General features: G+C 38.8%; 1 protein-coding gene across 1 annotated transcript in view; it reads left to right on the forward strand.

Moving 5' to 3' along the window:
* Positions 1–293: 293 nt before the first annotated feature.
* Positions 294–13,494, forward strand: part of LOC124153613 — a 36,217-nt gene continuing 23,016 nt past the window's right edge. Inside the window, exons 1-6 of the mRNA XM_046526898.1 lie at positions 294–519; positions 775–1,000; positions 1,398–1,584; positions 2,384–2,624; positions 4,629–5,288; positions 5,768–5,911. Coding sequence (XP_046382854.1) covers positions 465–519; positions 775–1,000; positions 1,398–1,584; positions 2,384–2,624; positions 4,629–5,288; positions 5,768–5,911 — 1,513 coding nt within the window. The 5' untranslated portion in view covers positions 294–464. The remainder of the gene's footprint in view (positions 520–774; positions 1,001–1,397; positions 1,585–2,383; positions 2,625–4,628; positions 5,289–5,767; positions 5,912–13,494) is intronic.

Below are 13,494 nucleotides of genomic sequence, written 5' to 3' on the forward strand. Positions count from 1 at the left end.
ATTACTTGCTATATTGATTGAAACGTTGGTTTGTTCTTGCATGCAGCCGTTGAAGTCTCTTCGAGCTTTCGGTCGTACGCAATACAGCGCGAATTATAATCTATATAAAATAGGCGAATGAGATTTTTTAATAATGGGTTCCCTAATTTTGTCCATTTCCTCTTCAAAAACAATATATATACATTTATTCTGTGTCAATAGCACTTGTGAGAATGTTAAAAGTACCGCTGAATAAGGATGACAATCTTAGCCAATGGCTTACCTCCTTTGGTGAAAGGTGAAAGTGTCCTCGAGATTCCGCCAATTGGTTGCCACTGGCAATCTGGCAATCCTGCTGCTTGTCTGCTGAGTGGTTCCGAGCGTGCTTAATGAAAACAATATAACGGTATGCACAGTGGCTGTGCATATGGAAGCTTGTTTTGTTTGATTTTATCAATGGATTGTCATCGATCATAATAGTAATCATGTTCTGTAGTGGTCTTCGATTGCATCCAGTCGTCATCATCATCCTTCTCCATGGTATGTGTTGTGATGGCCTTGATTATAATGTTGGCACAAATTAAACGTATTGGCCATACCGTCAAGTTTTTACCGTATGCATTTGTTACCCAGTTCATTGGCTCTGCTTGTTTGTATACCTATACCATTATCCATTGCTAGCATTATGTGCCATGCATTGAATATGAAGTTGGATAAAATTGCTGTCTGGAGGTCCTGGCTATTAAAAAGAGAAATGTATTGCCACTTTTCTTCTTTCCATGATTCATTTTTCAGGCTATGGTTTGAGCTGTTTGAAATTAAATTCATTCATCTCCCAACGTGGAATAAGGGGCTTTATTAATTTTGAGCAAGAGTCTCCTTCGTCTCCGGTGAATGTTAACGTTAATCTGCAGTCGGCATTCGTAAATCCAATTCGCATATCATGGGAGGTGCGAGAATTCCCTGTGGATTATCGGAAGGATATGGAAGGGAGATGTTCGGAGACCGAAATTGGATCAAGGTATGCGATGGGCTGGTTTGGATCCTCGAAATTGCCTCGGTTTAATTGAGGTAGTGGCGAAGAGTTTACTCCTTTGCTATGTTGTTACACTGTCTTTAATATTACCCATTTGCGTTAAATGGAATTTTCTAGTCTCTTGGAAATGATTATTTTCTGCGTTTTTTTGTATTTTATATTTGATGCTTCGAAATTACTTCTTCAAACGTAATTTAATGATGATAATAATATCATTATATGATACTTAATTTAGAATAAATATGCAATATTTTCTGTTATGACAGTGACAGTAAAAATCTCTAATAGTCTACGAATGGAAATATATGTCAAGTCAAATTTGTATGCTAAATATGTATAAATTATTATCATGTGACACGTTTATTACTGTTTCCTACTCCAGCGTTTTGCAGCTGGATAAATTTCTAGGCGAACTAACATTGCCTGACAATGGTTCAAGTGTGCTGACCAGCACCGGTTTCAATCTGACTGGAAAAGATGGCATTTGGGGAAGATCCCTACTTCTCTCGTTTATAGAAGGGGAGCCTGATAGCCCTGCATACCAGCTTGCAGCATGTGCCACAATAGCAGTGAGTGGTATTTTATGCAAAATTTTCTGAAATTAACCTCCATTTTCCTCTGTGTGAAGTACTTCAGAGGTGAAGTCACTCTTATGGTCATTCTCGACCAGATGTTCTACAAATCCAACTCTGTTGTCCACGGTCAACCAAGACCTCTTATGTTTGTGATTATGGGTAGAAATTGCTCATCCACTTTGTGTGATATAGGGGGAACAATAAGAAGTGTTCCACTTTAGTATGTACATACCACTTTAGTCTTGATTATTAGACTAATCCTTAAGAGTTGAAAAGCAATTCTCCTACAATTTTAGGGTTGTAAAATGACAAATTGTTTTTTTTTCTTTTGGGAAGGTATTAAAAGATATTATTATATCAGTAATTAATTGTTTGGTACATTTCTTTTTGGTGTATTGTCACAGTTTGCCAATTAAAAAATACATTTTGTAGCCATTGTTGTGAGCAATTTTTTTAATAGTGAATGACTTTGATTCAAATATGGCCATGGACTGTGGTGTGATTAAAAAGTGGTGAATCATAGGAACATGGTTGCTCAGTTGGTAGAGCATTGAGACCCTAATTGGAGGGTACTGAGTGAAATTCTGGGTCAAGCCTTTTGATACCCCTTTAAGGGCAAGGTGGTCTAGGGAAGGGAACTACCCCCTAAGGGATTGTGTGATGTCAAATGCTGTTTGCTCAGTCTGGAGTGTGCTCTTATCTTTATCTTATTAAAAAAAAATTCATTCGTATCTACATACATACATACATACATTGATTTCTTCCTGTATTAATTTTTTAACTTTCCTCTCAGGTTGATAAAGAATATGAAGAAAGAGTGGCTGAAGTGAGATTTTACTACCCCATTGCTGGATCCCTGTGGTTTAGGTGGCTAGGATCATCCTCTGTTGTAGATGCTGTGATATATAATGAAGGGTTATTCACTATTGGTGGAAGCATCAATAAAATGTCTGGAAACATTCAGAAACCATCTAGTTTACCCACCAAACATCAGTGGCAGGTGTTTGCTTCTGATATCCTTGACTCTGAGGCTGGTAAGGGATTTTCTATTTCTTTGAGCATATTCTTTTTAAAGTACAGTGCAACCTCGATATAACGACACCCCACGGTGTACTAATAAACACTCGCTATAGCGAATTGTCGCTTTACCGGAGGTGGAGCAAATAATAGCCAGTATACCTGTTGCGAACAGATATACAGGAACGGAAGTGGTGCGGCGACAGATAAACATCTATCCGATAAACGTAAGCATAAATCCAGACGAAAGGCGATGTTTTTTTGCATCACTAAATTTCCTTACTTAAACAATGACTAACTATTCAAACAATTTATAAGCGCCGCACTGAATAAAAATCATGGAAAGCATTGTTTCGTCAATCATTATGCCAATGCACAACCGACGAAGCCATTTTTCTATGCACTTAATTAGTTCATTTACGTGATCTTTCTATTATTTTGGTATTTTCCACTGAAAATTCAAAAATTAATTGATAAAACAGTATCGCGGTTATTTAATGCCTCAAATGTTTCCATTGGTGTATGTTTATTGTTTCTGTAGGTTATGCGGCAGTGAAGTGAAATAACGCATTGCATTTGTTTCTACAGGCGAAAACGGTGGAAGGTTGTATAACGTTCCCGCCTTGGAAGACTTTTTCTATCAAATAATGTAATACCTACATAATCTACGGTAAAAAGTTTGCTAACCTTGAAAAATGATGTGATTAAAATTGCCGTTGTTGAAAAAAAGTTTCTTTTTGAGTGTTACGCTCGCGACGTATTTGAAGTAATACACCGAGTTTACCACGGCACTGCAAACGAGAGATAGTTGTTCTGCGAGTTCTTCCAGCGGCCACCAGGGGATGCTCGGCTACCCACGTGACAAAAGAGAGCGCCAGTACGACTCCGACCACTGACGCGAATAGTTCACCCTTGTAAATCCGCAACGGAGAATAAATACGTCCATCCGGGCAATTCACGCTGAGTATCATTGCTTCGTACATCCTACATCATCGCTAAGGCGCACTACCTACCTTTAGGGGCATCATTGCAAGAAATACCTCATACTGCAAGGGTTTTGTCGAGGAGTTGTATGTAAAAAAGTTCCGTTTCGTCTATGTTATATGACGCGGGGAATACTTCTAAAGATACTTGCGATCGGAGTCCTTTCTTCCACGACTTCGGGTTTACACCGCAGGCATCACCAGCACTTATGAGGGGAGATAACGCTTTGGTGCTTCGCATTAGTATAATCAACCTTCCGCACTCTTGAAATTCTCGATTCGCAATCTATCCCTGAAATAATCCGCTTTAGGCTTAGGCGTAGCCCCTTTCTCAGAAGTTCCCGCAGATTTGAGTGGGCAAAACTATCCGAACAAAGCTCCTTATAACTCTTCATCGTCTGCATTCCTTGGGCGCTTTTGTTTTTTTAATTCTGCAGAGCAAATAGGAAGAAAAATTAATTTCGACACTCTCATATTACTCCTTTATTTTTATTTTCTCACTTAGACGTGTTTGGTGTTTTTTTGGCCATGGTGACTGCCATCAAATGCTTTCTATTCACGCAACTCACGGACGTGCGGGTATGCTGCCGACTGCTTTCTGCCGTCCGAGGAACAAAAGAAGATGAAGCATTCGCGAATGCTAATGCCACAATATTTTCACCAAAATTAACTACTTATTTATCGAACGACAGTTTACCACATAAATTTGAGTCTGAGCACTCCATTAACTTCATATCTAACAGATCGCTAGAAAATACAGAGATTAAGGAGTCTTGATGAAAGTCTTCCGGCGGTGAAACCCTCGCTATGGCGAGAGGCAGCACCAAAAGGGTGTCGTAAAAACGAATTTTTTAACACGCTTATTATAGGGTCAATTGACGGTGCATCGGCTATCTCTCGTTATAGCGAGGGTGTCGCTATAGCCCGTACTCGCTTTAACGAGGTTCCACTGTACTCTGTTACCCACTGTAGTACCTCAATTTCGCTGTATTTTTATGTGATAATTTCTCTAATCAGTTCATTTTCATCATTTTCCAGATAAGTCCAGGGCCAACTGTAACTTCTTGCAAATATTGTTTGATCCTGATTCTCGTGATGATACCAATTGCTCCAGTGAAAATGCTGCATCGTGCAAAGCTGGCGATTTGACCAGGAAATTGGGGAAGATAACCATTTTTCCCAACCCTAGTCAAAAATCTGGCAGTGGTGGGAGTATGGTTGGGAAGAAGTTCTACAGGGATCCAAACTTCCCGATTCCCACTGAGCTCAGTACTGGTGAAGGTGTTGCCACAAGAAGTCTATACGTTGTACTCTATGATGCTCACCATGAAGACAGCTTCTACGCTTGTGCCCAGTTGAGGAGGCATCAACCCGGTGTGGTTCAGGCCAATGCTCCCCAACTGCCGCGTGTGAAACTGACCCAATACTCCCCCTTCGAACCCACCAGAGTAGATGTGAATGCCACTCCTATTTTAGCAGCAAGTGTTCTGTCATCTTGGGATGCACATTTGCGAATCCACGAATTTCCTGTTCCTCCCATAAGTGGCCTAGGTGCTAAATTCCGAAAGATGGTCAACGTAACGAGTGGTGATCCACGCTGCCGTGATGTGGGCTATGTTTATAGCACCAAAGCTGACTCCCCATCCAATTCAAATGTTCCTCGTCCAGGTGGTGGAACTCAAGACCAGTACCCCCTTGGTAAGTGCTTAGGAGCTGCTACTCGTTCCCTATGTATCTCCCCTATTTTGTTATCAATTTGTGCTGAGAAGGTCTATCTATCATTACGAATATCTTGTATGATGTGTGGCACAGTGTATGTAGATATACAAGATATTTAAATGCTAGTATACCAAACCAGGCCAAACTTAATTTGTAACCTTCAGTTAAGTGCTGTATCACTGATTTGAATGTTCATCTTTTATCTATCATTCTATATTACTATTGATAGCACTCACTTAGATAGACAGTTGAGACCTTACATTACTGCTACTTTGATATCTTTCTAAAGTGCCATAATGATGTATGTATTAACATGTAGTTTTGCATAAATTTTGCCGTTTAGGGATCCTGTAAGCTAGTCATATGATTAAAACCTTCCTGAAAATATATGTATGCAAGCTTAAAAATGGAAATATTCCTGATCAAGATGTTTTATACAGCTTATTTGTAAATTTTAGGTGACATTAGCGGTAAACATGGTTTATTTCCTGTTGGAATTGGAATTGCTCCTCGTACCATGTGGGATGCTTACCTACCTTTGCATGGAAAGTCAAGTGTTGTTCATCGGACGCTGGTAGCACATACTGTGCCACAAAACAAAGGCAAGTAATAGTTTTTTTTGTTTTTTTTCCTAGGCACTACAGCCCAGTATGGGCTTTGGCCTCCCTCAAGATGCCTGTCCATTCTCTCCTGTTCTGCACTTTCTCCCACCATCTGACAATCCTCATAGCCTTTATGCCTTCTTCCACATCCTGCATCCATTTTTTCCTCGGTCTTCCTCTTTTTCTCTTTCCATCCATATTTCCATGTAGAATCTTAGAATCTTCTTAGGCATCCTTTCTTCACTCATTCTTTTTACATGACCTAGCCAAGCTAGCCGTTGGGTCTTCACAAATCTCACTATGTCTTCGCCTCGGATAATATTTTCAATTCCTTGTTTGTTCTTATCCTCCAAGTTACCCCATCTGTCATGGGACCATATATCTTTCGCAAAACCTTCCGTTCAAATATCCGCAGAGCTTGCTTGTTTCCAGCTCGTTTCCATATGTCACGACCGGTCTGATAAGTGTCTAATAGATCTTGAATTTCATCTCCTTAGATAGAAGCTTTGCTAATATTAAGCTCTCCTTCAGGAGCTTAATATAAGCAAAGAAAGCCCTGTTTCCAGCCATTATCCTCTTGTTGATCTCTTCTGTCATTGAGTTCTTACAGTTTAAATTAGTACCGAGGTAGCTGAAATATTTTACATTTACAAAGTTGTACTGCCCGAATGTAATGTTTTCTGTCTTCCGTGGTCGACATTTTCATGTATTTCATTTTTCTCTCATCGATTCTGAGCCCTATATTCTTACTCTTCTATTCTAAGATTTTGAATATTTCTTTCAGAGAATCCATATTCCGTGCCATTAGAACTATATCATCGGCATAGGCACATGCCTGAGTAGATTTATGCACAATTGTCCCCTCTAACCCCAGTTCTTTCATGGCTTCATGTAGACACAGATTAAATAGTACTGCTGATAGAGAATCTCCTTGTCTTACTCCAGTTGTTATCTTAAATGCTTCACTATAGTCTTGCCCCCGATATAGGCCTTAGCTTGAGATCCTTCCATAGTCATATTTACCAACTTAATTAGTTTTTTTGGTATTCCAAATCCCTCCAATGCCTTCAACATTTTTCTTCTATTGACACTATCAAAAGCTTGCTGGAAATCAATGAAAAGCATATGTAGGTCAATGTTGTACTCATAACATTTCTCCATGCATTGTCTCATTACAAAGATTTGGTCGGTTGTTCCTCTACCCGGCCTGAAGCCACATTGGTATTCACCAAGGATTACTTCAGCATACGTGTTAAGTATCCTCTGCAGTATACAAGAAAGTATCTTATAAGTGACATTTAGTAATGTGATTCCCCTATAGTTGCTGCATTGCAATTTATCTCCCTTCTTGAATATAGGGCAAATTAAACCAATCTTCCATTTCTCAGGCATCTCTTCTTTCTCCCATATTTCACATATCAGTCTATGTAGGTTCTTTGTTAAATTTTTTCCTCCATACTTGATTAACTCCAATACAATTTGATCTTCCTCTGGAGCTCTCCCATTCCACTGCCGTTTTAACGACTCCTCCACCTCCTCAATTGATGGCCTACTAATATTGGTGTCCACCCTCATGTCCAACATTTCTCCATCCTCCTCATCTTCCTCAACTATCTCTATCTCTATCTCATTGACTCATTATAAGTAATTGTTACCCTGTGATAAACACCTGTCACAGATTCAAGGTACATATAAAATTTTCTTTAATTACTGATGCCAAATGTGTGATATTAGCCAATAAAAATTAATATTTTATATCCATCTGAATTTAATATTATGTATTTCTCCTATTATTACTGTGCATTATATTTAATGAGTAGTGTTCCAAATACAGAATTGGGTTGGTGTGATAGAGGGAATGTTGGCTTCCCACTCTAATGGCCCAGATTCAAATCTTGGTGGTGGCAGAGTTGAGGGATTTTTCATTGATTGAACAATCCCTGCTTTAGTGCATTCATTTCATATATAGCACTCTGTCCATGTATGGTAGGGCGGATTGGAAAAATCAATTTTTTTCAAATCCATCTGGCCCAATGAAAATAAGTTGTGGGACCAATCAAAAATAAGGACTGGAAAATTTGAGACCTCTAGGTGAACCCCTGACCCTCGCTCAAATGCAATTTAGGGGGGGAGGGTCGAAATTCGAAAAATATAGTATTTTATGGTAATTTCTTATAGATTTTGCCGAGTTACTGCCCTTCTAGGGCAAATATTTTGTGCGTTTTGACGGATCTGCCACCGTTTAGCCACAAAATTCCTAATTTGAGTCTGCAGCCGCAAAGAAAATATTCCAACGCCCACGCAGCGTCGCGGATACAAGAACCGCAGGCCGATCCCTTTCCCTTCCCGCTCGCTGATTGATGAACGTCAAATTTGAAGTTAAATATTTCTTTTTATCATACATACAGATGAGAGATTCATGAATAAATTCACCAAAACTTTGTTGACAACAGCGAAAGACGAGGAATGACAGTGACATAAGAAATACAGATTGGAAAGCAGATAATTGAGTAATTCTTTTGTGATTGTTCCTCCACAGATGATACTGAAACATTAGATATTAGTTACACTAATGGAGAAAGACTCACTTGTAGTGAATTTGGGTGCATTTGGGGCATGGGAGAAGTGTGCGGGGAGGAGACGCAAACGGCCTTCGCTCAAAATCCATTTAGTCACATCTGTTGGACAATGCCGAAATTGAAGCGCATATCCAAAGTTCGCATACCTTTATAGCCACTCGAGAGGACTTTTCATAGACCATAGGCTCCTTTCCTACGTTCTTGGATCTAAAAATATTTCATCACTTCTCTAAAAGTTGGTAACATTGATTTGTTTAACGCCGACGAGGCGCCTAATAAGGGACAAGTCATCTCACTACGCTTCCTTTTTTACCTTCTACCATCTTCCGATTTATATTATCAAAGATAAACGACCTCCTAGCAGCATACGCGGGATGAATTTTGCTGTATTGGAGGCGTGGGAGGGGGAGAAGCGAGTGGGGAGGGGAAGGGATCGGCCTGCGGTTCTTGTATCCGCGACGCTGCGTGGGCGTTGGAATATTTTCTTTGCGGCCATGGACTCAAATTAGGAATTTTGTGGCTAAATGGTGGCAGATACGTCAAAATGCACAAAATATTAGCCCTAGAAGGGCAATAACTCGGCAAAATCTATAAGAAATGACCATAAAATACTACAGTGGAACCTCGTTAAAGCGAGTAAGGGCTATAGCGAGACCCCCGCTATTACGCGAGATAGCCGATGCACCGTCAATTGACCCTATAATAAGCATGTTAAAATATTCGTTTTAACGAGGCCCTTTTGGTGTCGGCTCTCGCCATAGTGAGGGTTTCACCGCCGGAAAAACTTACATCAAGACTCCTTTCTCTCTGTAATTGCTAGCGATCTGTTAGAAATGAAGTTAATGGAGTGCTCAGTCTCAAATTTATGTGGTAAACTGTCGTTCAATAAATAAGTAGTTAATTTTGATTAAAATATTGTGGCATTAGCATTCGCTAATGCTTGATCTTTTGTTCCTCGGGCGGCAGAAAGCAGTCGGCAGCATACCCGCATGTCCGTGAGTTGCGTGAATAGAAAGCATTTGATGGCAGACACCATGGCCAAAAAAACACCAAACACATCTAAGCGAGAAAATAAAAATAAAAGAGTAATGTGAGAGTGTCGAAATTAATTTATCTTCCTATTCGCTCTTCACAATTAAAAAAAAACAAAAGCGCCCAAGGAATGCAGACTATGTTGAGTTATAAGGAGCTTTGTTCGGGTGGTTTTGCCCACTCCAATTTGCGGGAACTTCTGAGAGAGGGGCTACGCCTAAGCCTAAAGCGGAGTATTTCAGGGATATATTATAAATTGTGATAAATATGAGAATAAATTGTTTTAATAGTTAGTTGTTTGAGTAAGGAAATTTAGTGATGCAAAAAAACATCGCCTTTCGTCTGGATTTATGCTTACGTTTATCGGATATAAATTTATCTGTCGCCGCACCACTCCTGTTCCTGTAGAACTGTTTGCAACAGGTATATTGGTTATTATTTGCTCCACCTCCGGTAAAGCGACAATTTGCTATAGTGTTTATTGGTGCACCGTGGGGTGTTGTTTTATCGAGGTTGCACTGTATATTTTTCAAATTTTGACCCTCCCCCCCTAAATTGCATTTGAGCGAGGGTCAGGGGTTCAACTAGAGGTCTCAAATTTTTCAGGCCTTATTTTTGATCAGTCCCACAACTTATTTTCATTGGGCCAGATGGATATGAAAAAAATCGATTTTTCCGATCCACACTAATGTATGGGATATTAGACCTTGGTCCTCTTCCTACCTTAAATTATGAGTAGGTTCATGCTAACATTGGGTTTCTTTCCACCTTTCATTCCTACACTTCCAACAATTACCTAAAAGTCTTAGCTGATAGTCGTCTCTCCTAAATGTGAGCCTACTTATTGTTCCAAGGTTCCTTACTACCTAATGCTATCCAATCTTAAGTTAAACTAAGCAGAGATTATTACCCCCTTTTTGCATTGGTATTAGTTTGAAAATTAGGATATGAAAGATTAAAAATTTTCCTCGCATTTTATTAATTATTGTGCAGCACAAAAAGGCTGAATACTATTAACCACAAATGTGGTTCTTTTTAACAATATATGCGAAACTTTCACAAAACTTCACTGTTGGAATCCATTACATTTAAAATTTTACATGACTAGAAAATAGGAAAGTATAATTTGCTTAATGAGTCTGAGGAAATATTGGCTCATGTGTGCAGAAATACTGTGTATGTTATTTAAACGTGCGTCAAAGTAATTCCTTTTTCTTGTAAAATTTTATAAACTGGCTTTATTGTTTGTCATCTAGTTTGGGTCAAATTGCCTCTCAATTTTAACCCACTTCCTGATCAGCCATCTAACTGACATTTTCAGATGACCTCAGAACCAAATGGCAATGCATTTTGTAATGCTTTTATTAAGATTTTAACTATATCTCGATTTTTATTCAGAATTTATAATTAAATTGGTATTAGTTCAATAAATTGCCATCAAAATCCTATGGCAGCACTGCAATCATTTGAAGGAACGGGAATGATAGAGAGTCATAACAACAAATTTGTTTGCATAAAATGAAATTAACAGTAGTTCACTGTATTATGTAGTTTCATTATGTTATGATATAAAGTATTGATTGAGTGCTAAAGTGGAACATGCACCATATGTTTTTCGTTGTAAACCCATGAAGCAATTTATTTAGAGACTGTCAAGCTTGAAGAAAATTTGTTGTATTATTTTTAGTTCTTGATCAAGGAGGTTGTAAATATCTGGAGGCGCTGTTTCCGAGTTTTAAGCCTGGTCAAAGTTCTGCCATCTTGGATTGACAATTTTTGGACTAAGTCTCCGACTGATATTTTGAGTTGGCTAAGTTTTGTTCTGAAAATGAACTTCATTAAGTGAAAAATGCTACCATAATCATTAGTACTTCGCCAGTGATTGTCATCAGATTTGTGCCATCATTCACGATACTTCTATTAATGTATAAACTCTGTGCCTGTTAGCCACTTTACTGGTGGGGATATCCTTGAAAATATATTTTATTACTGTAATTGTTAGATTCCCGTTTGCTGTAATAAAATTAAATACCATTGCAGGCAAATGAATAGTTTACTCTTGCAAGATTTTATTTTCAGCTGAGCTGGTTGTACATATTATGTAATCATGGTGATTGATGATAATTTTTCCCTGAGAAAAGGATCTTGAGTCATAACTTTGCGAAGCCTACCAATGAAGTAAGAAAAAAGGTTCCCATTGTGCATTCCATAGGTTATTTTAATGTATTAACGAGTTATGACCAAAAATTTCACCAAATAGTAAGCATTGATCCTTTGGGGATTGTCAATGTTTTGGTCAAAGTGGGCGTGGCTTGTCCTACCCAAGCACCCCCATTCCAGCCACACTTCGCTCCATGCTCGAAACCAGTGGTTAATAATAATAATAATAATTTTTTATTCACCGAACTGGCAATATACAGTGCAACCTCGATATAACGACACCCCACGGTGCACTAATAAACACTCGCTATAGCGAATTGTCGCTTTACCGGAGGTGGAGCAAATAATAGCCAATATACCTGTTGCGAACAGATATACAGGAACAGGAGTGGTGCGGCGACAGATAAACATCTATCCCATAAACGTAAGCATAAATCCAGGCGAAAGGCGATGTTTTTTTGCATCACTAAATTTCCTTACTCAAATAACGACTAACTATTCAAACAATTTCTAAGCACCGCACTGAATAAAAATCATGCAAAGCATTGTTTCGTCAATCATTATATTTATGGAACGACAGTTTACCACATAAATTTGAAACTGAGCACTCCATTTACTTCATTTCTAACAGATCGCTAGCAATTACAGAGGTTAAGGAGTCTTGATGAAAGTCTTCCGGCGGCGAAACCCTCGCTATGGCGAGAGCCAACGCCGAAAGGGTCTCGTAAAAACGAATTTTTTAACACGCTTATTATAGGGTCAATTGACGGTGCATCGACTATCTCTCGTAATAGCGGGGGTGTCGCTATAGCCCGTACTCGCTTTAACGAGGTTCCACTGTACATTGCATGGTTTCGTCACAAAAATCACTATGATACAAATTACATAAATACAATAATACAAATTACATAGAATCATTTAAATAATCGCTAATATCATAATAGGCTTTACCTGCTAAAATTTACATAATTTAACTTTGAATAGGGAAGGGGGACAGTTTTTCAATTCAGATGGAAGTTTATTAAAAATGATGGATGGAGTGTGATGAGGCCCCTTGAGAGCTAGAGATAGATGGTGACTTTTGAGGTGAACGTCACATTTTGAGCGAGTGTGGTAGTCATGCCATTCATGATTCCTTGGAAAATGCTCAGGATGCATTTTAACAAAAGTGGCACAATTCAAGATAAAAATGGAGGGAAGTGTTAATATTTTTAGGTCCAAAAAGATCGGTTTACCAGGAGTCCTCTTAGGCACTTGAACCATAGCTTTCAATGCTTGCTTCTGTAGAGAAAATAATTTTTTTGCATGGTGTGAAATTCCCCAGAACATAATACCATAAGATATATGAGCATGAACATTAGCATGGTAGATAAGTTTGAGGGTAGAAAGAGATAGAAATGGGGCCAGCCTTCTAAGCATAAAAATACCAGTGCTAACTCGATTCATGATGGCTTCAATGTGTGGTGTCCATTTAAGGTCGTCTGAAACCAGAAGACCTAAAAATTTAACACAGTTACTTTGGGTAATGGGCTCATTCATCAGATTAAGTTGGTGATTAATTATAGGTGTGACACTCTTAGGGTGGAAATCCAAGAAAACAGTTTTGTTAATGTTAATTGATAAATGGTTGGTATTGCACCACTCAGCCATCCTGGAAATTGAAGTATTGACAGAATTTACCAGATCAGAAATATTTCTAGAATGTGACAGACATGAAGTATCATCAGCATATAACACAACATCCTGTTGAGGAAACAGGTTTGGTAGGTCATTAACAAAAATAATAAACAGGAGGGGGCCAAGTATGGAACC

Source organism: Ischnura elegans, chromosome 2 (genome assembly GCF_921293095.1).
Source record: "Ischnura elegans chromosome 2, ioIscEleg1.1, whole genome shotgun sequence".
Classification (NCBI taxonomy): domain Eukaryota; kingdom Metazoa; phylum Arthropoda; class Insecta; order Odonata; family Coenagrionidae; genus Ischnura; species Ischnura elegans.